The sequence below is a fragment of the Cyrtonyx montezumae genome, unplaced genomic scaffold (genome assembly GCF_038088225.1).
Source record: "Cyrtonyx montezumae isolate F1298 unplaced genomic scaffold, pur_monq_1.0 scaffold_0, whole genome shotgun sequence".
NCBI lineage: Eukaryota > Metazoa > Chordata > Aves > Galliformes > Odontophoridae > Cyrtonyx > Cyrtonyx montezumae.
In genome coordinates, this window is record NW_027071824.1 from 24,840,110 (window position 1) to 24,866,297 (window position 26,188).

Sequence of the window (26,188 nt, forward strand, 5' to 3'; positions counted from 1 at the left end):
TATTAAGTGCAGACTTTCTGTTCATACAGAAATTACAGTTAATTTGAATTTTTATGGCACTATTCTTGTGAAGAGAGCTCTGAGGAGGTTAATTTAAAGCATGTAAAGATGATTCCACTTGATTCAGCTCGTAATCTCAGTCTGCTGGGGTGCTTGAAATCTCATGGTTTTTTTCCCGCTAGAAAAGTGCACTTGTATTACCCTTCTGTGTTCTTCAGTCAGGTCTAGAGTTTTTTGGTTTTTTGTTTTTCTTTTTTCTTTTTAACTGTTATAGATAATGTTTCAAGGGAATGATTCTATCAGATTTATTCTTTCATTAGCGGAGGAAAAGTAAGATTTAGAAGAGCAAAGGGGTCTGAACCTGAATAGGGACCGCTGTGAAGGATGGTCTAATACCCCTGTAAGAAACTAGAACTGTTTTGATATGTAGTGGCCTATAACTTGTCATCCTAATCAAATCATGATCTTGATTTTTGATGCACTAGAAATTGCAGATTCTAGCACAAAAGTAAGCAAATGCTATAGTCTGTCTCACTGAGATGTTTTCACAAAGGTAGCAAGTACGTGGTTGTCTTTACAACAGACAGGGTATCTCACTTTCTAAGCATTACAGCTAATTAGTTTATAATTTATTTATTTATTTATTTTTTTACTTTTTATTTTTTTACTCTTTTTAGTTTGTCAACGAAAAAGATGAAAGCACAATTTTCAGTAGTTTATGGGTGTTAAAAATCTTCACAATCAAAAAAATATATAAAATTCAGGGCAGGGAAACATGACAGAAAGCCTGTATCAGAAGAGGGTCTGAGTTGCAAAGCTTATTACTTGGCTGAAATGTAGCATTCTCGAATATAAGCTCTGTTTACTGGCAGAATATCATATAGCTCAGCAGGTGTAACGAGCAGAGTTCCATTTCCTGAAATAAATTGCAGAGCAGAATGGATCTATCTAAGTGGTTGCGTGCTTGTTACCGGTGAACAATTGCTCACATCAAATGCCCAGGCTGAGGGCTCATTCCAGCAGTATCAGACCTGAGCCTTACCTTCCTGAAGTGCTTCTTGAGCTCTAATTATCATCTTCCATGGTGAAATAGTCTAGCCTAATTTCTCCGTGTATGTTAATTATTCTAAAAGGAAAGATAGTATTTCTTAAGAAGGTCATTAAAGTAATAGTTTGCTCTATGGTTTTCTATTTTTATTAGAAGAAATAAACAATGCTTAATCTAGGTCTGTGTTCTTAGGTGATATTTTTCTTGCTTATTTTTAGCACCACAAACTATATATAAATATTTAGATTATGAGGAATGGATTGCAAAATTTTGTTGCAAGTATTTTAGAATATCAAATTCACATCAATTCATTCTTTGCTATATAACTCTCGTTTAGGAAAAAAAATCAAAATGAGAAACTGAGCAATTGTTCTAATGTATGTCCTCAGTGCAAGTATTCAAGTTAACTTTCTATACCCTAACATGAGTTCTGAGGACTAGAGTGAACAGCTCTGATACTGAAATCCTGTGCCTTATGCAGACTCATTTTGTTGTTGTATTATTTTGTACAACACCGACTGCTCTGTGGAAAAAGTAGCTTTCTTGTATCATTAACTTAATTGTCACTGATTTTGTTTGGATGAGTTGCCTGAGGAAATTTATTATATAGTGTTCTTGAAAGTTAATTCTATGATCTGCAGACAAAATTTGATTTGCCTTTAGAGTTAACGAGGCCCTGCCGCTCTTTTTTTAGTGACCTTCTAACTCCTTTGCTATCCCATAACCAGAAGTGTTTCTTTCTAATGATTAAAATGTATGTACCATCTAAACAGTAATGGGTGATCTCTAGTTTTGTGTTAGTAGTGAATGGAAAGTTGGATTGTATGGCAGGATGCTTACTTGTCCATCATATGTCTTAATTAGAATCATATGATGAGATTAAAAGAGAAGAAAGGCCACAGTATTTCCTAACAGCTGCTTTAGAAAACCCTGAAACTAAAAATTGGCTGAAATTCCAGGTTTCCATCTGTCTGTTGGAACTTTGAGGGCTTGTCTACCCATAAAGAGAGGATGCTATTCATCGCAGACATTGGTTGAAGGCACCTGTTATGAGAGGAGCTCATTTTGCAGTCTTGGTTGTGTTTTTTGTAGCTGGTGAACAGAAGTCATTCCATCTGGAATTAATTCTGAGTCACTGCATATATTTTTGTTTTACCGTTGTGTTCTCCCAGTCATGCAGAGATTATTTGGCTACAGCTTTCCGGTGCTATGAAACATCTTTTCAGATATCTTATGACATGGTACAACCATGTCACGAGTGGTACAATACCACCTGCATATGCAGCCTTACATACACTACTGTGTACTCTGACTTCAATTTCAGATGAGAGAAAAGAGCCTCTGCTGCTGAAGTCCAAAGACCTGAGCTTTTCCTGGTTTCTTTGAGATATTTTTCATCTCTCAAGTCTGTGTTTAATGGTATCATCACTCTTTATTCGAGTTATTTCCAGGTCGTCTGAGAACTTTCACTTAGGTTCACTTGATATAAAGCTCTAAATTCTGGATATAGTTTTAGCACTTTTTGTTAGTTCTTGTCGCATATAATAGCATCGCTTTTTCAGCTTTCTGCTTTTTTGTAGCTATTGGATATTGAGTTTAGCTTAAAATTATCTATGTTCGCTTCAGTCTGGCTTTATTTCTGATCTCAGCATCAGTCCTGTAATCTTGTACAGAAATCGGCAGCTCTAATAGCTACCTTACCTTTGATATATGAGAGGGTTATCTCGTTTTCCTGGAGGAGATGCTATTATTTTCAGGTATTATATCCACCAGACTGAAGACACAAGAATTCCTGTGCCATCTATTTCACTTGAGTAGAATAGTTAATGTGCTGAATTTTGTCTTCTGTTCCATGTGTTTTGTTTTATGGGTTTTTGTTGTTGCTTGTTTGTGTATTTAATTGATATTTAAATCTCATATATCAGATATGCCTTCCTATTTTTTCCACACGCATTCAGTCTGAAATTTATCCATCTTGATATCTGTCTTTAAGTATCTGTCTTTAACATTCTAATGCATCAGTACGTTGATGTGGGGTGGAAGAGCACGTTCTCACAGCTTTCTGGAATCAATCTATCCTTGTCTTTTGTCTTCTGTTCCAATTAGCTGGTTTGGATTTGAAGCTCATCCAGAACTAGTTAATCATTCATTTGTGTTCCAACTTTTTCTTTTTTTAATCTATTTATCTATCAACTGCTTAAGGAACTTGGGGATTATTTTATCCTGTGAAAATTTTAGATATTGGACCTAGGTCCAAAAAAGTTAAACTGATCAGAATGTGTTTATATGTGGCATAGCTGCCTCCTTTTAGTGAAAGGTATTTAGTTTCCATTTTTCCACTGCTTTCTACATGAAGAAAGTATTTCCTGCTAATTTACTTATTGCTTCAATGGACAGTTACTAAAAATCCTCTGAGTATTCTTAACAATTTTCAGCTCACAATTGTAGTTTGGCTTGTTGCTTAATGAGTTCTCAACTCATTAATCACTATAACAGTGCTTCTTGATTTCAGTTTTCAATGATGTAGGCTTCATCTGTGTACTAATAATTTGGAGATATTTGTCTTTGGGTATTATAGTGGGAAAGAATTGCAAGCATGCATCTCCCTCAGTCTGCTAAGGCCATCCAAAAATGTTTCTAAACAGCTCTTAATGGACCCTTATATATACACAGAATTCCCAGATGTGTAAGTGACCAAAAATAGAAGCATAGGATTATTAGATAGCTTTGTTTCTTCTTAATAAAATACTTTCAGTGCTGCTGGAGGTTTTGAAGTCAAGGCTCATCAATTTTATGTACTTTTCAATTTAAAGACCCTTGAGGTTCAAGCAAGAACTATTAGGAATGTTGATTTTGGAGGGAATTGTCAGATAACACGCTTTTCAGTGGGTGATGTTTGCAGCTGTAGTCAGACTTGTGCTTCAGTTGTATCTCTAAGATTTGAGTGTGTATAATGAACTTATTGTCCAGATATAATAGAAAAAGCACACTATTTCTGCAGAATCTGATATGGCCCAAGTTTACTTTTATGTATTTGTATAGAAATGTAGAAATCTGCAATTCTTGTTTAGGATAAGCTCACCAATATGTGAAACATGAGTTTCCCTGCCTGATGTTGTTGCCTATCTTATTCTCTAGCCCAGGAATCCCAGTCACAGACTGGAACACAACTGAGTAAGGTAGCATGCAGACAAACACACCCCAGATCAGTCTCATCTCTATGGATTTTAAATTTCATCAATGAAAATACAGCTACAAATAAGCAGTTGGAAGTGCAAAGAAAAAGAACTTCGTTTAGAAGTTGGTAGTTTATCATTTGCTCTGTGGATGATGGGAAGTTAAGGCTGGTGGGCATCTCTCTGGAGCTTGTATCTAGCAAGTGTAACACAAGGATCATGAATAATTGAGGTTTCCTGGTCAATGTGTTCAATGGAAACAGGGTATCCATGGTAACAAAGCTGTCTTTTAGTTAACCTTGTAGAGAGCATGTCAATGTTACCATTTTCTTATAACTTTGACAGTGGGATGTTATTCCCTTTTACAATTTCACTCATAGCATTTTCTAAGTTCAAAAATAGAATGATAACATTTCTTGGAATTTACTTCCACATGTGGGGAGCAGCTGACTTTCGACAGCTTGCATACTGTTTGATATGAACAGTAGGTTAGATCCATGATGAAACTAGGTAGTGGATGTAAAGAGTAAAAAAATAAATAAAAGATTGATCAAATAACGATGAAATGATGAGACAGTGGAGAATTAGATGGTCTGTGTACTTTTTGAAAATAAACTGGAGGTTTTCCTCTACATTTAAAAAAGCCAATCACCATGTGAAATACCTTCATTTCTTCCTTGAATTAGCAATATTGAAGGATACTAATGCCTTATCAATCTATAAAGACTCTGAGTTAAGAGGACTATTCTTTTTTGTCAACAGAGTGCACACACAAAAAACCCACAACCACAAAACAAAGCAAAAAAAAAACAAAAAACCCAGAAAACCCACAACCCAAAAATTCTCTTTACCACAATGGCTCAGCTGTTTTCAAGGCACTTTCTCTGGAGAACAACACAGGATTTATTTTAGTGCATCTTTGGAAAAACAGAAGTCTGCTACATGCATTTTTTTTTTTTAGGGAAGATAAGAAGCAAAAGGGATAAATAATGTAGGACAGAAAGCTTCTATCAACACTCTTTTAAAATATTCTTTACTTCCCACCCCAACCAATGGTAAAAGACTTGAGAGTTCAAAGACACCTTTATCTTCCTGCTTAGTGGATTGTTCTGGGATTAGATAATTCTGTGGTTGAAGTGGAACACCACCTCCAGTCACTTTCTGTTTTAACTTGCCACTTTTATCCTTAACCCTATAAGACAATTTCACTTGTTTTAAAAATGATTACATGAGTGTCTGCATCAAAATCAAAAGTGTATGTACTATGTGTTGCCTCACCCAAATGAGATAGAGTAGGCAGTCAAACTTGCTATCTAGGATGACAGATAATGCCAGCTTCCTAGACTAAAACCTGTCATTTCTGTTTTCCCACTGAGAAGAATCATTGTCCAATTATTGACTATATTGTTTTTTCATCTTTTTTTAATTTAAAGTTCTGCCAGGCATTGTTAGTGGGGGAGGAAACAACAAAATGGAACAGTGTATCACTGATGCTGGTGAAGTGAAATGATGCCTTTGTGCATTCTTTCTTGTTTTTTTTATTTTTTTTAATGTTTTTTTGGGGGAAAGCATTATGCCTGGGGAGGAGGATAGGAGGATTTGGGGGAATATAGCAAATATTGATGCCTGTTCTACCTGCCTTTCTAGCTCTCTGAGAGCTGAGTTTTCAGGGATCAGTGAAGAGGCACTTTGAAATGGGAGCACAGGTTAACCCAGTCCAGAGACTGCCCATAGAATATAGAAAATGTAGAAGTAGAGTTCCTGAGACATTACTAGAACCTGGGGAACTATAGGCCTGTCTATTTGATCCTGGTGCTGTGGAAAGTTATGGAGGAGATCATCCTGAGTGCCAACACACAGCATGTGCAGGACAATCAAGTTATAAGGTCCAGACAGCACAGTTCTGTGAAATGCAGGTCCTGCTTAACTATCTTGATTTCCTTCTATGTCAAATTGGCCTGCTTTGTGGATGAAGGAAAGGCTGTGGGTATAGTCCCCCAGGGCTCAGTACTGGGGCCAGTTCTCTTTAACATCTTCATCAGTGATCTGAATGAAAGGATTGTGTGCACCCTCAGTAAGTTTGCACAGAATCACAGAATAGTAGGGGTCGAGTCCAACCCCCCTGCCAAAGCAGGCTCCCTACACCAGGTTGCACAGGTATGTCTCTTAGTCGTATGGATGAGATAATAGGAAGGATTTACAGAGAGGTTTGGACAGACTGGAGTTATGGGCTGAGGCCGATTGTATGACATTCAGCAAGGCAAATGCATCACAACGGCCAGTAGCATTGCTACAGGCTTAGGGAAGAGAGGCTGGACAACTGCACAGCAGGAAAAGATCCAGGGGTATTGGAAATGGAATAGGCTACAATTCTGGCATTTACAGAGCATTTTGACTTCAGTTGCTTTTCTGCAATGACTTAAAGAATATGAATTTCTGACCTGAGACTAAGTATGGGAAAAGTTAAAGTAAAATGTACCTGGCCTAAAACCTGTGAATGACAAAGTGAGAAATAGAATTGAATAGTGAAGTTTAACTTGGTTAGATAGAAGTTGTGTGGAATCATGGAACGAGCCTAGCAAGTGGCTATGGATAGGACCCACCATGTTTGTGTCCTCCAAAGCAAAAATTTGTGTCATTTTACAGCTACGATTCACAATACTTAATTTGTAGCTGAGGACTCCACAGATGGGGCTGGTCGTATTAATTGTTCATTAAGCTTTCTATTCTTCCTCTTATTATCTCTAGCCAATTTTTAGCTGCTGATGTCACCCAGAGGTAATTTCTCATTTTGATTATGCCCAGTGTGCTAATGAGAGTTTGAATTGCTCTCTTTTACCCCTGCTTAGTGGCTGGTACTCTGGCTCTCTACCATGTTACATAGCATGCAGGACCTAGATATATTATACACAACAGCAGAAATATTTAGGAGTCAGGTGCCAGAACTGTACCCCAGCTAGGTGATATTGGCTTCTGTTACAAGCTATCTGGCCACAGGTCAAGGAAATATGTATCAATTTATGGCTTAGATAAATACACTGCACATAATTTCACTTGTCTAATTTCCAAATAATTTCACTTGTGTCTTACTTTAATGAAGGATTGCCTCTAGACTTTAAACAGGAAAACTTGTTTTTCACGTGGTTTCTAAGCTAATTACTGATAATGGAGGAATGATGGTAATATAACAAAACAAGCCTATAATGTCTTAGTCTTTTTCACTATAATGGACTTCCATATGATAACGGATTGTCAAATCTTGATAGATGGCATACGGATTTAGATGCTGTGCATTTAGTGCTACAGCATAGCTTGGCCTACTTTTAAAAGAAAAACAGTACCGCATTATAAACTCAAAAACATTTTCTTCCCATGCCCAGGAGCCTTGGGACACGCAGCACATTCCGGCACTGTTCTCTGCTTTCTGTGGCCTGCTAGTTGCACTTTCTTATCACCTCAGCAGACAAAGCAGTGACCCATCTGTACTGATGTAAGTTTCCTACAATTGTTACTTATTTTCCTGTATAGCATGCTAATTTTGGTTTCTTCAGAGTAATGTCTGGGTTTCAGAACTGTGTTGATTGTCTCCCAGAAGTAATGTGGTTAAGTGGAAATTCCTTGGTAAATTCTGTTTGTGTGGTTGATGTTAGAACTGCAAGTAAATGAAGTGCTGCAGGCAGATCAGCAGCATGGCTGGCTTTCTTTATGCAACACTTACAAATCCTTTGAGGCAGATTCTACCCTCTGGGAAATTGCATGCTTGCCACGTTGGAGGATGGTGATTTGATTGAGAGGACTTGCAGTCTACTGGTGCATTGGAGTGATGCCTTGGCAAGGAGAAAGGACTTGTGATGTGTGGGGAAGTGGCTCTGAGATGATCTCTTTTTTTTTGCTCTGCTAAAGGTAGCTGAAGAGAGTTTGTGTGTATTAAGAGCTGATGCTGAAAACAAGGCAGATCCAGGGGAGAAGTCCCAAAACTGTGTGCTTCGGGTTTAGATAATGTGAGTGGGCTGTATGTAGATCCGTAGCTTTGGAGGAGTAGTCATGAATTTTCCTGTGGAACTGTGTTATCTGTCTGGGAGGCTGTGGTGGTGCACAAGTAGCTGGCTGTTAACTTGTATGGTGTGGAGTTAAGCAACAGGCAGGCTTCATGCTGCCATTATCACCTTGTCATATGGGATTCTGCTTTACAGTCATCTTGGTCTTAGCATAGTGCAGAGAGATAATTTTGCTTTGACCTAGAATGCACACAGTTAAATAAAAAATCAACATGAAAGCGTGAAGTCTTTAAATTTTGGAATAATTTACATGTACTTTTTCTCCCTCATTCTCCAGGAAGGAGAGACCAACTCATTAACTTCCTCACTAAAGTAAAAACTTGTCTTTCCTTGAAAAGTTTGCTATAAAGACAACATCTTATTACCATTAAAACCATTTCATCTTTTCAATCTAGTTCCCGATTCTTAATCAAATCCTCAGCAGTTGAAGTTGTTTAGCTTTAAAAAAAAATGTATACAACAAGATATTTAACAACATTTTTGCAATCATGATGAAAATGTATAATCCTTTTTAAAGAAAAAAACAGTTTTAAGGCAACTCTGATCTTGAAGTTATGAGATTGGAAATGGTGTTTAAGGGATGACTAGTGGCACAGACTTCAAGACATAGAAAGTAGCACATCAATCTTGAACTGGCTTTAATACGTAATTTATACAAAAATAAAATCTTTGGTCTTTCTAATGTGGGTCTAATGAGCTCCCAACTTGGTTTTGGTTTATCTGAATTAATAAAGGGCATGAACACAACAGTACCCTCTTAACTCATTCCTCTAAATTACTGAGGCACGTTAATTGGACTTTTCTGGTTGCTGAGACCACTTGACATTGCAGTCAAAGGTTGAGTTGGTTTGTATCATCTCCAGCCATGGAGAGATAAGATAGCTAGTGTGTACACAGTGAAGAAAAACTGAGGCTGTTCTACCTCCTTTGCCTTTTTCTCTGCTCTCCTCACTCCATATGTTAGACATGTTCAGAAGTATCCTAACCATATATGTATATTTTGAACAGGTCCCTTATTCAATGCAAATATGTCCCTCACTTTCTACGTCAACACTTTGAAGATTCATCAACAGATCCACTTCCAGAAAAAATGAGAGAATCAGTGGTAAGACTTTTTCTTTCTTTACCTTCTGTGCAAAACTCTCATGCGTCCAATATTCCCACTGAGGGACTGTTTAGATACTTAGTAATTTACACATTTGAATTACTTCTATGTACGTATATATACCCTTCCCTTAAATTCACAGATATAAACTGTGGAAAATAATTCTAGATTCCTCTTCAGTGAGGCCAGAAGGGAAGGAGAACTGGTACCCAGGAGAAGTTGCTTTCAGAGACTACGTGAGGGAAGATTATCAAGTTTCTGATAGTAGGGAGTATTAGAGATTTCCTACAGCTGTGAATTGTTGTGCTTCCAGTTACCAGACAGCAATTCCTTCTGATTGCATACATAATGCCTGCTTTTAGTCTTTGCAACGAAGGTGATTATTCCTGTAGTCCTGAATGTTTGCAGAAGCATGAAGTGTTGAGAGTGTCTGGGAGAAAGGCTGTGTTTTTGCAGACCTTCTGATGTGGTCTTAGAGTCAGTAGTGTTTAGTGGTTCCGGTCATTAGTGTGGTAGGTGGCCTGGCCTCTGGGTGTCCCTCAAAAAGTGATGCATCACTCCTGCACATCTTGTCCAATTAATATGATACATTTTATGATGTGTTACACAGTCTAAGTTAAGTATGTGAGTTGATCCCACACTATCAATGTTTTCCACTTCTCATTGCTTAGCTGCTGCATAGATTATTTCCTACGCTGTTTAATGTCATTTTAAACTGCTTACTGTAATAAGACCCACACAAGATTAAGTGATATGTCAGTTCCTTGTTGTTTGTATTCAGCTACAGCTTCTTACAAACTACACTGTTTGCACCAGCACCACACTGCAATATGAATGTAACAGAAAATGTGAAAAGTATTTGTTAGAGTTTTGATGTGTAAATTATTGCCACATTGTCAGTCCATTCTTATACACAGGCATTGTATTGCAGATCTAATTGAAAGTTTCTCATTCTCTGGTATTTATATCCCACTTGTATCTTTTGATAGTACCCATTTCACAGTGCAGAGGGAAACCTTAAACATAGCTTCAATATTTTGAGAGGGGAAAAAATATAAAAACACCAAAACGATGTACAAAATCACGTCTAAGATCCTAACCTGTAACTTGAAAATGGAATCATGTTGCCAACTCTGTCCCTATTTTTGTGTCAGCAATGTGCATGGTGAATGTGCATGGTGGTCTGATGTCATGCACTCACACAGTTACTGTGTGGTTCAACTGCGCTTGGGCTCTTGAGATGGTGGATCTGAGGATATAGAACCACAGGAAGTTCTACTGTGGGACTGGTCAGGCATAGGATTCCATTTGTCACATTTCCTTACTGCTATGTTTTGCTAGTGGTGCTTTTTTATTGTTCCACTGATTTTTGTTTGTTAATTACTTTGTTTTGAGTATGTTTTGCATTTGGTTAAGTGACACCTTTTGCTTTTCAGTATTTATTTAGCTTTGGGTATCTGGCACACATGTTCTCTGATGCTGCTGCTTCTAGACAGGGGCTGCTTACCTTTGATGTTGCTGCAGCTTTCTAGTTGTTTGCATTACTCTTCTCCTGTGCTGGTTTTCTTCAATCTGTATAGAAGCTCTAAGCAAATTTGTTTGCTTAAAATGTCGCTTAGTAGTGCTAATTCATCTACAATGGGAAATCTCTTGAAAAACAAGACAGCAATTTCTGGCTAATGCAGGCTCTTTGTCTAGTTCCTGTCCTGTATTAACTGGTACCTCAAACTATCAAACCAGTTTGCCAGGAGACTCCCACTGCTATCTTGCAGTGCAGTGCTATTACAGCAAGTAGGGACGAACTCAAGCACTGAAAAGTGCATATGCCTCAAGTTTGAGGAGCACAATCATGCCACAGTCTCTGCTGACTAACCTCAGCAACAACAGTCGCATGTAGATTGTAGAACTCAACTGACTTAAAATAAATGTCAGGGGACATCAAAATGCTATGCAACAGCCCAACCTTGCTCTTGTCTATATGTGCATGCATGGTGTGCATAACATGACATTTAAATAAGACTCTTATAAATCATAAATGCTGAGATTTTCAAAATCACGTCATTAAACAGCTGAAAGCAGCAAATTAGGCTAATATTGAAAATTAATGTATTTTATTCTCTACTGGCTTGATATTAACATTAGCAGTAATAAATACATCATCTCTAATGTTTAGTTCCATGACCTTTACTATTTTCCTTTGCTTGAATAAGTATGTAAGAATTGCCAGCTTTGGAAACCTGAATTATGAAACAGCTATAAAGGATAATTAACCATTCAGCTTTGAGAATGGAACTTCCCACCCTTACAATTAATTTCTGTAGGCATCCACATGGCTGGTTGCTAGATTAACCAGTGGCCTGAAGGTAATGCATTAAATTCAAACCCAGGTTCCTTCTTGGCCTTTAATGCAAACATATGGATAACTAGTGAAAGGATTTGTACAAAGCTCCAAAAGTGTAATTATAAATAATAATTAAAAATATATATATATCCTGCTCCAACATGTAAAATCTCTGAGGCATGAGGTGTAATACTTTTGGGTTGGAGTTGCTTTTTATTTTTTCCTCAAGTGGAAAAAAATGGAGGGGAAAAAACTACCTGTTTTCATCCCAACTTTAACACTGTGGTAATGACTATTTCTCACTGCAGAGATACTAACTGCGATCTGAGGTTAACTTTTCTATGTTGGTCCAATTACAGTAAAGGACTTGAGCATCACATTGCAGAGTGTCTGTGGTTGGGAATGGAATCTGAAGTCCCACTTTAGACAGCTGGGAGACAGAACTGTGTCCAAGATAGATGTGTGCTTAGTAGCAGCTAGAAAAATAAAGGGTTACCAAGAAAAGGAGAGTGTCGTACATTCCGTCCATGAAGACAGTCAGTTTCACAGCATTCATTTCTGAAAATATATGGTTCTTCTCTTCTGGTGTGCTGAATAAGACTCGTTGTTACAATACACAAACGTGCTGCAGTCAGCTCTACAGGCAGCTCACACTGAAGTGCAAACTGAGTTCAATTTTATATAGAATGACGGTTGTGCACCCTACAGAACAAGCAACCTTGGAATAAGACCAGAACCTGTCTGTACTTCCTGCTCTGCTTCCTCTTGTGTGGCTCACTGCTCTACCATTTCCTTCTTGCCATTTTCCTTCTTGCATTTTCCTTCTTGCATTTTTCACGGATCTTTAGGCACTTACCCTTCCTGCAGAAGGCAAGTGGAAACCACAGACCCATCTACAGCAACCTGTAGGTGGATGCCCAGGGCATCTTCCTGGAAACTAGCTCTGAATTCCCTTTAGGTAGAGAGCAACTGCTCAGAGTCAGCAGTTCTGGGCATTGGCCATTACGCCCTCACGCAAAACAAAGTTACTTCTGCTCAGCTTTGTTTTAGAAGGAAAAAGAACTAAATTGTGAGAAGCTTGAATGTGTCTGCCACATCAGGAAGGAGTTCCTGCCTCCTGTGGAGATTCTTGTGAAAGTCTTTTGTGCAGAGGGGTAAGCCTGGCAATAAATGAAGCCTGAGCCACTCTAGATATTGCCAAAGCTGGAACACAACTATCAAATTTGGATTCAAATGCCTGGCTAGTGAGCCTTGCTCTGAAAACAGGGCTTTTACTGTACGTGATCCTTAATGTGTCAAAACCAGTGAGAGCATCCTAGGAAGAGCATTTGTAAAGGCAGAGATGGGAAAAATAGGAAATACCAGTCTCATGTAATACAGTCTGTATAGTACAGTTTGCTTGCTGGTGACCTGGCCTGTGCACTGGATGGAAAGCAAGGGTACTTTTCTCCTTGCCTCCAGTTTCTATTTTATCACTTCTTCTGACATTATGGCTAAATCCTTATTTGATACAGTTCTAAAAATGGCAGTTTCTTCACTCAGCTGATTATGAAAACCACTCAACTGTCATTGTAACAGTTATCATTTTCAGTTGTGAAGGGAAACTTGAATATACAGTTTGTGAGCAATAGTTTTTATAAAGCTCATGGAAGATGATTGAGTAGTTGGATTCAGCTGTGTAGGAAAATGGTACTTAATGAAGACTTCATAATATATCTTCACAAAAGGGCTGAAATACAGGGCCATGTGTATGTGGCACTGCTCAGCTCTGTCAGATAATGAATTTTGCAGTCTCAACTCTGTTGCTTTAAGTTGTCTATGTATGAAATAGCTTTAAAAATTGGAAACATTAAAAAATTTTCATTTATGTAAGATGGTAATAAATCCATTACCCATCTTTAGCAGGATTTTCACCATGATTTTTCAGTATTGCTACACACAGGATATCCTCAATACACAACTTTCTTGTGAGAAAAGGTGTAAACCTGCTAGGGAGAAACTATGGGGATGTGTAGGACTCCAAGCTTTGTTCAGTGAAGACCTTTTCTGTAAGGTCTTGTTTTCCTGATCCATACAATGGACAAGAAGCATGGGACAAGGCCAGTGGGACTGTGTTTTGTGAAGGTGACTGGGAAGAGTCCAATCAAACTCTGTGCCTTTGTGTTTATAGTCCTTGCTGAGTACAGTGCTGTCTGAAGAGGGCATAGCTTGAGGAGTGCAGGGAGTGCTGCTCTTTTGGAAGGATGTTTTTCTGAGCAACCTGAGAAAAGCAAGGACAAGTTAATAAAACTCAAGAATTCAACTAAATGGGATTAGAGTTTCATGGGACAAAGCAAAAGTACTTCTTGAGCCTGAAGGCTTTTTAGTCCTGCTGAATTTCAAAGGCCTGCTGCAGTAAGTGGAAGTGCTGATGCTGGTGACCTTTTAGTAAGAAGAATCTCGAAACAGAGAGCGACAGGCAGCCTAAATATACTGGTTGCTACCAGCTTCCCTTGTAATTCACAATTTGTCTGTTGTTCACTTCTGTTTTCTTATCCCTTATTCTTAGGTTTGTTATCCCATCAATATTTTATGATGTGCTTTTTTGTTGTTTTTTCTTTTTCCTTTGATGAGATAAAGGAAAATTACCTAGATTGCAGCACTAGGAAATTGGATGAATTTCAAATTCTAACCAAGTGTTTTATTCCACATATTCTTTTTAGATGATTTTGAATTGCAGCATAAGTCAGTTTTTAAACCAAAAGCTATGATGAGTGATAACATACACGTGTGATAACTTAGCACTAGTATTGACTGCTGAACTTGAATCTCCTACTCACAAATCTAGGGCAAGATTTTCATGTACTCAGAAAGATATTTGAGTGACCTCTGAAGTACAATTTGGAAGATCACAGAGCTCAAAAGCTATCTTGTTTATTAGTTTACTGAGAATGACATTTTAATCATGAGAAAAATGATTCGGAAAGACTAGGATATTTTTCCAATCTTTCAAAACAAAATTAGTGCTACGCTACCCTAGTTATAAACCTTTATATAAAGGCAGACTTGTCCTTGTGTTATCATTGAGTGGTACCAGAAAAAAAGCTTTGTCTGAAACCCAGAAAATCTTGTTGAAATTTGACTTCTGATACAGAAAATAAGAGAATGGGACATGTCACTTTAGAACATAATGAATGTATTAACTTGTGTCTCTGAAGATGTTACAGAAAAGTATGAGTCATTCCAGTAATGCAAGCAAATCTAAAGAGATTGTAACGCTTGCAGATAGGTAATGGAACCAGAATTTTTATTTCCAAAAATAAAAATGCCATAATGTGAAAGAGTTCTTTTCCTTAAATAGAATAAGGATCAGCATGGAAATGTATTACTTTCATTTCTCCAATGTTAAAACCAAATTTAAAAATTTAATTTTGAGTTAGTCATGATGAAGATAAACATGGTTACTTTGACAAACCTAGTGTATGAAGAAATAATTTCACACAGCACAGTGGAGAGAATACTTTTGTTATCAGGGAGTGATGATTAGCCTTACCACAATGCAGACTGCAAGTAATTGAGAAGAGAGTCATTTACTTTGTCTAGGTAAAATGGTATTGACATGCTAATTTTGTATAAAATAATTTTCACAGAAAGAAATTTTGAAATCAGATCTCATTGTCTGCACAGCGGCAGCTGTTCTGTCATTTGCTGTGAGTGCCAGCACTGTGTTTCTATCATTAAGGGTATGTATCTGTGTATCTCTCCTTTCTTTTTCTTTTTTTTTTTCTTTTTTTTTTTTCCTAAGGTATTATCCCTTTTTTTTTGTAAAACCACAGGCTGTAAAGGTTTTGTAAAACGAAAGATACTGGGGGAAGGGAAGTTTGGGAAAATGTATTTACTGACTGTGATAACTGTATGCTTTTTGATGTGCAGGGTGAATTAAATTGTGGATATTTGCATCAGGCAAAGTATTATTTAGTTGATGTCCGTTTCCCAAAGCCTTTGTACCTCTGCACCTCTTTTATGATATGCAACCTGGGAGACAGAATGGATAAATCCAATCATTTGCCTTTTCTCCTCTATTTAGGGGGGAAAATGTTGAATTGTCTCTGCAAAATATATATTTTGAAACGTATATCCACCTGTGGAATCAATTTGAACACTGGGGGTGTAGGGGTGGGGGAACTAATTGGGCAGAAATCCAATTATAGGGAATGTTTTAAAACAAACAAAAAGTTATTTGCAAATTATAACCATGCTTCTTTTTTCTCATTTGGCCTAGCCATTTCTCAGCATTGTCCTGTTTGCTTTAGCATGGACAGTGGGATTCGTAACACATTACATACTTCCTCAGCTTCGCAAGCATCACCCCTGGCTGTGGATCTCCCACCCTATACTTAAAAGCAAAGAACACCAGCAACGGGAAGTGAGAGGTTTGTAATGAAATCTTATCTAAACAATGGATGTCATAGCTTGCAGCTTGTCTTGCTTTAAAAACAAAAATCCGGAAAGAACAAAGCAGAGGGAATAATTTGTTTTCCACTTGATAAGATGTCCCGTGAGCATTTTTTTTTCTCAGGGCTGAACAGTCCCAGTCTCTCAGCCTCTCATTGTATGTCAAATAGTAAGGTCCCTTAATCTTCTTTGTTACCCTAAGTGGGCTCTCATGAGCCATCATCTGATCTGCTTTCTACTTTTGCATTACAATACAGTTACTTGCTGTGTTGCTTGATATGTTGGCATTTTAAATAATTTCTTCTTTTTGACATCCGATTATATATTATTCGAACAGTACGGGTAATGCAACTTAGTTTTAATTTCTATTGTAACAGCTTCAGAAGAACAGTGAAATTGGAAGAAATTGTGAAATTTGTCCATGGCTTGTTCTTTCTTATGTCTGCTGGATTCAGCAGTTGGTGCCCTGATGCATAGGAGTATCTGTAAATATTTTAGAGTGCTGGAGCCTGATTTCCTGTTCTTGATACAGTTGTTTCCACAAGCAACCAGCATACTTGAGAAGGGCAGCTTTTTTTTTTTTTTTTTTACCTCTGGCTCTCATCTTTTATTTGCTACCAGCCAAAAGCTTGCTTGTCATTTCTTGATGGATTTTCTACCTTAATCATTCACAGTATTTGTTTCTGAGTTGTTTGAAGGCGATGTTGTCAGAACACAATCTGCTGAGAGACATTAGTCTGTTCTTCAACTAAACAAAAGAGTTCAGATCACTAAGCAAAACCATACATGAAGAATTTAAATCTCCTTTAAAAAAAAATCATGTCTTTCAAAACAATTACTTTCCAAACACGACTTGGATATGAAAAACTACCCAAGAGACTTTTCTGAAGGTTGCCTTTTAACTTCTACTGCAATACATGAAGGGAAGTGTAGTAGAAATATAGGACTTTTTAAGGATCCTGACCAGCTGAAAACATTGTTCAGGGCTTTCACTGACTGATAATTAGTGAAATTTGGACATTCATCAAAATTACTTTTTTTTTTTTTTAACATGAACTTAATAAGAAGACTACTGTGGGATTTCTTTGCCTTGTCCTGATTAAGTCTGTCTTCATTTGTCGGGAAACATTTTCCTAACTGCAACTACTCAGCTTTTGTAAAGGTTGAAGGTAGAGATCTGCCAGGTTGATCTCCACAGACAAGTTTACTTCTGCTTTGAGATCAGCTGTATTTCCCACACTACCTGCTGCAGGCAGCAGGCTATTTTGCTTCTACTGTAATCCTGATTTTACATGGCATCTAATTCCTTGCTTTTGTTTTTTAAGTATTATTGTGATATTCTGGTGTTGTGTGAAGAAAATGGGAGGGTTTTTTTTACATGTTATATGTCATTTTTTCCCCTGTCTCTTGGGCTTCTGCAGAGGCATTTTTTTTATGTTCCAAGATGAGCCAGACTGAGCAAAAGGTTGTGTAATTCCTTTGATAGATATGGCTGACAAACTATTATCTTTCTTTTACCTGTAAGAAAAACATAGGAACAGAGCTTAAAGGTTCTCTACACATATCGAAGGAGAAGCTTGGGAAAGGACAGTATCCTCTAGTTGTCAGGCATGGACAGTAATGATACAAACACATAAAACAAGGGGTTTGTTAGGAGCCTTTACTGCATAGAATTTCATTTTCAACTTCCTAATTTTTGACAAGTGCAGTCCTATGATAAAGATGAATGATCTCCAGTAATTAGGTGAGCAGCTGGTAATGACAATTCCATATTCTATATTCTGGGTTTGCTTCATAGACTTCAGGTGAGCCGTTTAGACTTTCAAGCCCTCCACAGTATTGCAATTATGAGAACAGTTCTCATGATGCACCTATAAGATACTCATTTATTTCTTGTTATTTTGACTGACTGCAGGAGGAAAGAGTGAGCTTATGGTACAATAGATGTATAGAAAGTGCCAGTCTGTGTGAAAAACCCTAACACACTAGGCTGTCATTTCTTCTTCCTCACCACCACTGCTTTTTTACCCCCTTAGATTCATCTAAGCCATTTTCAAGTCATCCATTTCTTTCCCTAGGTCCCCTCTGAACATACGCTTTTTTTCCTCATTGCAGTGTCTGTACATCCCTTGCTCCTGTGGCTACTTTCCTTTTGGTCTACTTGATATGCACATCTCTTTATTCAAGCCTGAGTTCAGCTTTGGACAGCCAGATGAAGCTCTTTAGTAGAGAATAGTAGCTCTGAGAGCAATTAGGAGAAGGAGAGAGGAACAGAGAATAAAAGCTAGGTTCCAAAATAGATGTCTTGCTGTGTATATGAGCTTAGAAGATAGCTTTTCAGCACATTTCTTTTCCTGTCATTGAGAAGTTATGTGTGGGAGGGGTTGTTTACACATAATTATTTCCATTTCTGCAAGGAAGAGTATTGGAAATTCAGAAGCTGGCATTATTGTTTCTGACTCAATGCCAACTTCTGCCTTTTTGCATTTGCTTTTTTTTTTTTTCCCCAATAACCTTGTCTACCTCAGCTGAGAATAAACATTACTCTTTTCTATACACGGATGTTTCTGCACTCAGTTCACCTAAGTTCTATATGGCAATTTAGTTTCACAGAGCATTCAGTTCTTGTTTAATTCTCCCATTAAGCCTGTGATGTTGTTAAAAAAACAAAAAGTCTACTGCACAAGATAATCTTATGAGGTTCCGTAGGTCATCCAGCAGGTCAGTGCTGAAGGGAGTCTCTTCTGAATAATTACATCACTAAAGGTGCTATTCAGTTCAGTGACTAGTAATGGAATTATATGGGATCTACTGTTATGTAGAATCTGCATGGACCACCTCTTATCATTTCTCAGATTTATTTCATGAATGCAATTCTGAGAAGCTAAACAGATACTCTCTAAGTCGAGAGAGCTGAATGATTTCCCTGTTGCAAAAGAATTAGGAATTATTTGTGCCATAAATTAGCTGGGCAGTTATACTTGCTTATGTAAGCTAACTCATTTCTTTACTGTTACAGTACTGTAGTACAAAAATGTGAGTAATTTGATGTTATGTTCTGTGTTCTGTTATCTGAATTTTTATTTCAGATGCTGCTCATTTGATGTGGTTTGAAAGACTATATGTGTGGCTTCAGTGCTTTGAGAAATATGTCTTATATCCAGCTATAATATTGAATGCCCTGACCATTGATGCTTTCTCCATTAGTAAATACAAGAAGCTTGGTACACAGTAAGTTGATTATAACTCATCCATGTGATTAGTATACTCTTCAGACATAGACTGAAGAATGAGAAATGAAAATTGTTTCTTAAATAAGTGTACCTGCTTGTCACGGTTTGTGTGTGCCGTTATTAGTTTCCATATACAGTAATCATTGGTTCTTCTGAAAGAAAGAAAACAAAGCTGCCTTAGCATACACAAAGACATGACCCCAGTGAAAGACAGAGAAATTATAAGATTAAGGAGCTATATATAGATATATACAGAATGTCTAAATGTCAATTAAAAGCAAGACACACTATACCAGGCAGCAGGTGTTTGATGAGTATAAACACAGTGGGGCAACTAGAATTAATCAGATGAAAATGAGAAATCTAAGCTGGATATCAGGAAACACTTTCTATACTGAGGATTTTTAGGACTACAGCATCGTCTCCCAAAGGAATTATCAGCAATTTTCCCACTCAGGTCAGGCTAAACTGTATAAAATATTCAATAGTATAGAATGGCAAGTAGTCCTGCATTAAGAGGGGTTTCAGAAAGGTAGGTATGTAGGAGGTTTTTGGGGTTTTTTTGTTTTTTTTCCCCTGAATTTTGTCTGATACTAAGCAGAATTGGCAGTGCTGATCTGTGGATTCACAGTATGATCCTTGCAGACAGCCTTTTATGGTAAATATTTTGGTTGGTGACTTACCTACTGCAGATATTCAGCAGGCTTAGTTTCTGCAGTATCCCCAGTGAGCAGAGTTTCTGCAGTCTTTTTATCAGAATGACAGTGACGCAGATAATAAAAACAAAGAAACAGCTAGTGCTCAGGAAGGAAGGTTCCAGTAATGGGAAAAACTGCTGTGAAGGGGAGTAGGAATTCCTGAAGTATTGATGAGAGTTTAGATTTTAAACTTTACATCAAATCTTTATTTAAAAAAAAAAAAGCATGTTTTACTTATTTTTCTCTCTTAAAGAATAGCTCAGCTTTACAAATGGTACACACATATCTATCTATATCTATCTATATATATACACATATGTATGTAAAATATATTTATAAAATGTAAATACTTATATCCCTTGCTTTTGGGGCCTAAAATTAGGAGTATGTCATTAGTTACATTTTCCTGTATATTCCTCCTTAACAAATGCTTTTCCAGTGAGACTCTTAGTAGTCACTTGGAAATGGCCTTTTTCTCCCAGGCCTTGGGAGATGTGAAGGCTAATGTGTTCAGGGGTTTAGGTGTATTGCACAGACAGAAATAAGCATGAGCTCAACTTTACTGTCTGCTTCTGCAAGACTGTGAGAACTAAATAGTTATTGAAATGTCATTTGTCAGTAGTTAGCAGACGTGACTGTATACATGCACAGAGCAAACATAGAGTTAAGAAGGTACTGTTTTTACATAGTCATTCCTCAAAGCTAGATTACACTTGAAAGTATTACCTCCCATGAACATTCAAAAGTCATGAGTCAGTCCCGTAAAAATCTTGAGATTAAAGAAAGTAATTACACTTGTCTGTCTCTGACTGTTTAGCTTATAGAATAGTACAACAGTCATTTCCTTCCCCATCCTCTGTATGTTTGTGTGATTGCTTTGGATTTGAAAGTACCCTTAAGCGTGCCAGTATAAATACAATTCCTGACTGCTGTTTCAAAGAAGTTCCACTCAGATATGCCCAGATCTCAATCAAAGATATGGTATGATGTAGGGAGGTAGACTATATCTGTTATAAAAATGAGGGGAATTAACTTTTTACTGGGTTAGATAGTGATAGAGAAAAGGTGTATGGTTTTAAGCTCAAGGGGGGAAGGTTTAGATTAGATCTCAGGGGAAGTTGGAACAGGCTGCCCAAAGAGGCTGTGGATCCCCCATCCCTAGAGGTATTAAAGACCAGGTTGGATGGAGCTCTGGGCAACCTGATCTATTACCAGATCTGGAGGTTGGTGGCTCTGCTTGTGGCAGGGAGGGGTTGAAACTTGATTATCTTTAGGGTCCTTTCCAACCCAAGCCATTCTATGATCTCTTACACTGGCAGTGGTGGAACTGCAGCTCCTTTCAAACTATTAGGTGAGTGTTGCTGTGGCAAGACTGTTGCTGGCCTTAGTGGTACAAATTTGTTTTTGCTATGTTTTCCCAGGTTACAGTTGCAACAGTGTATTGCAAGGAAGATGAACCCATTCTTTTCTTTTTGTGTTTTTAAAATCCATGAAGTACAAAACCTGTCTTTCCTGACCCTTATTGTATTTATCCTGAAAGAGAGAAAGCTTCTGCTGTCCCTGTAAATAGGAGCATAGTGGCAGAAAATAACAGAAGGTGCCACATAGTCTTCTGTCTGCCTTCTGTCTTCACTGATCTTCATGTCTTTTCCCCTTTTACTTGAAGCTGAGACTGGAACATTTTCAGTATTCCCTTTTTCTATGGCAATTTTCTTTAGTACATTTTCCCTAAGACTGACATGTAACCTCCATGCACAAGACTTTTGTCCTCAGATCCTACTTCCTTCTCTCGAGACTGTAAGCCCTGAAGGGGGCCCTTGATTCTCCTTGATTCTTCATATACCACATAACTAACGGTGAAAAAATATAACCCTTAGTATACAAATAGTTGTTTCCTATTGTTGGAACACTCATTAGTTATTTCCCACTCAAGGATCACACTATATCATTCCATAGAGAAGGGAAGACTCTCTTTCTGTGTGGTGCATTTTACATGATTTGATTTGGGAGTTTTTCTCTACTGGAATCTATTTCTTAATATTTTTCATCTTGTTTTGTGATTAGAAGGACTGAAGCAGTTTGCTTCTTGGAGAGGCAGTACAGCTGCCTTCACAGCCAGGAGTTACTTCAACTTTGGAGGCCCTAATGTGCTGCTTATTACTGGGACTCATGCCGACAAGCTGAAATGCCTTCCGTATTACCTGCCACAGACCCTTCAGAAATAAGCCCTTATTTCTCATTCTTTTTCTTATTCTCTCTCTGCTGAGAGTTAAGGCCACAGGAAAAGTGTCTTGTGTGGCAGTATCTCTAAAGAAGAGGGATAATGAGCAAATTTATTTCCAGTTTCCATGAAAGCTCTGTTTTATAAAATGTTTTGTTTTGTTTTTGTTAAATTTTCCAGATGCTAGCAGACTTGATTAGGAAAAAGTCTTCCTTTCTCTGTCATCTGTGAATTTCCCATGTGAAAATTCCTCCATGTTGTAAGAATTTTCTTCTTCTAAGAAACATGAGATCTAGCTGGTTTGTATGTGACACACTAGGATGGCTTCTAGTGGCTTCAGAATCTGTTTAGTTTAGTTTAACCCTTCAGGAATTTTGTGAAAATTGGAAACAACAGCTTTGACAAGGTGAGAAATAAGGTCAGCTTGGCATTTCATTCCAACAGTGATTTCCTGGTGATTCCTTTCAGTGACCTGCCCTCAAATATCCTTGTGCCTACATTGAGAAAGGTGCACAACAAAGAATTAAAGACATAAGATCAACTTGGAAGTCAGTCTGGGATTCTTCCTAGAATGATGAAACCTGTTTGGAGCTTTCAAACATGTCAAGTGTCAGTCATGGCAGCAAGTTTCTTCTGAATCACAGCGGGATGGAGGAGAACCTTCTGTGCATTTTGCAAATACTCAGCCTAGTTTATTCAGGCACTCAGTATTCATTAAAGTCCTCTTCTATTTTTACTTGCATTAGAAAAACAACATCTCCCAAAAAGTGTGTTTAATTTACATAAGATAAATCAAATAGGCTCTCAGTTCACAGAGAGTTACTTGTACATGTCTGTCAGATTTTGGTTCACTTTTCAGGAATAGATTCCATACAGTTCTTAGGCATCAACATGCAGAACTGCAATCCAAATGTGCTTGTTCAAGTGCTGGGAAGCCCTAGGGTTACTTAATATTGCTAAATACTCCTGAATTTAACTAGACGGTTCATTAGGAGGCTCAAAATGTACTTCTGAACATGCCCAGAGCTTTCTGAATAAGTCCATTTTCTCTTAACTTGCCCTGACTAGGAACCAAATACCCTATTATGGGTCATGGGCTCAGAGGCTTTGCCCAGCATGTCATCAGGATTGAGTTCACAAAATATTGCTTCAGTATATGTGCTTTTAATGACCATGATGGAGAAGGAGGTGTTGCCCACCTCATTTAACTAGAGTCCCAGATGTTAAGCACTCATAAAAGTGGAGGCTGTGGAAGTTTTGCTGTGGTGATAAGGAAATTCTTACAGTTGTGAGGAGTCATGGGTTCAGATTCTTAGTTCTTACCTTGTTCCTGTGTGTTTCACAAGTGGCTTGCGCCACGCCAGTGTTCATATTGTGGAGCCCAGTACTGTGTCACATCTCAGCAGAGTGCCTGCCAACAAAGGTGTGGAGTCATATCCTGCCTTTCTGGCTGAAAAAAACAAAACAAAACAAAACAAAAAAACCCCCAACCAACTAACAGTGACAAACCTACACCCACAGTCTTGAGAGTGAATGAGAGTTAAGAAGGGGCAGCGCTTTCAGACCCACGTCTACCCTGAGGGTTTCCTACAGGCTAGCTTTAGACAGTTACTTGTTGCCTGATTACCCCCTTGCACTCATGAAGGAGCCCAAGTACCGCACCTTCAGCCTTGATTCTACCCTGGTTATCTAAAACTAATGTGTCTGAACCTTTCTGGTAACTAAAACTCCCAAGTGGGCTGTAATTTTCAAGAGATCAAAATTACTATCAAAATAAGACCATCTTTTAAATTCTGTAATGTCTCTTAAAAACCAAACTTAAAGATGTGAACAACCTCAAGTCTTAGAATTCAGCTAATTCATGCAATGCATAATTTCTGTTCATCTGAAGGAGTTAGTATGTAGAATAAATGACCTGCTCAGTAACAATTTTAAGCATTTCTGTGGGTATATCTATCCAGAATTTTGACACTGTATAGCAGGAGAATATTTGTAAACTGTCACCAAGTTGCATGTCTAGTAGTAGTAATAATAAGGTGGAGTGAGTTCAAGATGTTGTCTTAAATTACAGTCATTAATGGGAGCACAGAGATAAAATTTTGGTTTGGGAATTAAGAGCTATATATAAGATGTCCTTCTGAAGTTCTTGTGTTTTGATAGCAAATATAATTCTTTTGCTATAGATTTTTTTTCTCTGTTACAGATTACAAGTGCATGATAATAAGCTGTGACATTTGAGATGATTAACATGATTATTAAAATGATATAAGATTAATATCAGAAATCAATAAGACAGCAATCTAAATGCATCTGTTACAGCTGTTTGTATTTAAGATCTTCACAATTCAATGTTAATATTATTTTGACCTGATTAGATTTTTCTTTCTTCCTTTCTTACAGCTGTGATATATTCTTGATAACAGTTGCTGGGATGAAACTCCTCCGTTCTTCATTCTGTAATCCTATTAATCAGTTTGTTACTTTGAGTTTTACTGTGATCTTCTTCCGATTTGACTACAGAGACATTTCAGAAAATTTCCTGCTGGATTTCTTCATCATGTCCATCGTGTTTCACAAGGCAAGTTTTACAGCTGTTGTCATTTCTCTGAAAAAATATATGTCATATCTGTGATTTATGTTCTCAGTATCACTATGTTGATCAATACATGATGGGGTTTGTCAGAAATTATGTGTAAATGTAAGCTTAAAACAAGGTTCCAGTTAAATTTCTTCTCTGATTTGGTGCAGAGTTTTGCATTTGCTTTCTGTTTACGTGTTGTTATAGGACTTCATAGCTATCATTTTCAACTGCAAAATCCTCATTGAGTTGAAAAGAGCCTCTTGGGTCATTAGAGCAGGGCTGTCCTCCAGATCAATCGAGTGGGTGTTTTTTTTATCCATGCTTCCTTTGAATGCCTCTTGTGTTCAAATCAACAACTTCCTTTGGGAAATTATTACGTTATCTAATCATCCTCAGGATGATAAATGTTTTCCTATAGTCATACTCAACATTTTTCTTTTCCTACTTTCTGTCTCTTATCCTCGTGATGCTGCCCTTAACCTTAACCTCAGAGCTCTTTCTTCTGTTAACTCTTGGCTGCTATGGAGTGTATTCTAGTTGCATTAATTTCCAAAGCAAACAAAAACAAAACAGTGAACAAATTCTTTCTGCACCAGTCAGATCAGATCCCATATTGATCTATGTATTATCGAAGTAGGTTTAACTGATACCTTGATAAAATGTAAGTACTGAAAACGTGTCTAAAGCTTTTAGCAATTCTTTTGTATTTTGTCTTTGAACATATTGATCCCTGATTGCCATAAAATATGATACAGCTTGTCCAGAGTAAAGTTTGCTTTTGTTGTCTTTGTTGGCAATTTTGTTTGGTGGGTTTCTTTTGCTAAAATATTTCTGATGTAAGTGTGAGTATGACCCAGCTAGTATCATTTTTCTGAGAGAAGAAAGAGACAGTGCCATATTGACTTGACTGTAGCATGTTCTGTGGGAGATGCCTGTCAATATGTAGAGATATGTGATGAGCATGAGCTCATAGTGCTGCCCATGCCTAGCTGGAGTTTCAGCCTTCTCAAAGAAAAGCTCAGCTTATTGGTGTACGCTGCTGCTGATTTTCAGTCATTCAGGTCAAGTGTGAAACAGAAATTGAATGCTTTCTTCAGGCTTATTTCTGTGCTGCTGTAAGAAAGGTGAGGAAGGCAGGACTAATAGGAAGCTGGTGAGGCACCCTGGCCTTTCTTTTTTCCTGTGAACACTTGAACTGCTGTCTAGCAGCAACTTCACCTTCATCGTACCTTCAGTCTTCTATCCTGTTCTGATAGAGTGAGAAAGACCAAAAAATCAGCAGCAGAACTGGAT

The 26,188-nt window shown here is 37.7% G+C and overlaps 1 protein-coding gene across 1 annotated transcript in view; it reads left to right on the forward strand.

Annotated features, from left to right (window-relative positions):
- Positions 1–26,188, forward strand: part of PCNX2 (pecanex 2) — a 144,577-nt gene that overhangs the window by 56,460 nt on the left and 61,929 nt on the right. Inside the window, exons 16-21 of the mRNA XM_065730527.1 lie at positions 7,605–7,714; positions 9,291–9,387; positions 15,358–15,450; positions 15,990–16,140; positions 19,252–19,393; positions 24,715–24,892. Of these exons, the coding sequence (XP_065586599.1) occupies positions 7,605–7,714; positions 9,291–9,387; positions 15,358–15,450; positions 15,990–16,140; positions 19,252–19,393; positions 24,715–24,892 (771 nt within the window). The remainder of the gene's footprint in view (positions 1–7,604; positions 7,715–9,290; positions 9,388–15,357; positions 15,451–15,989; positions 16,141–19,251; positions 19,394–24,714; positions 24,893–26,188) is intronic.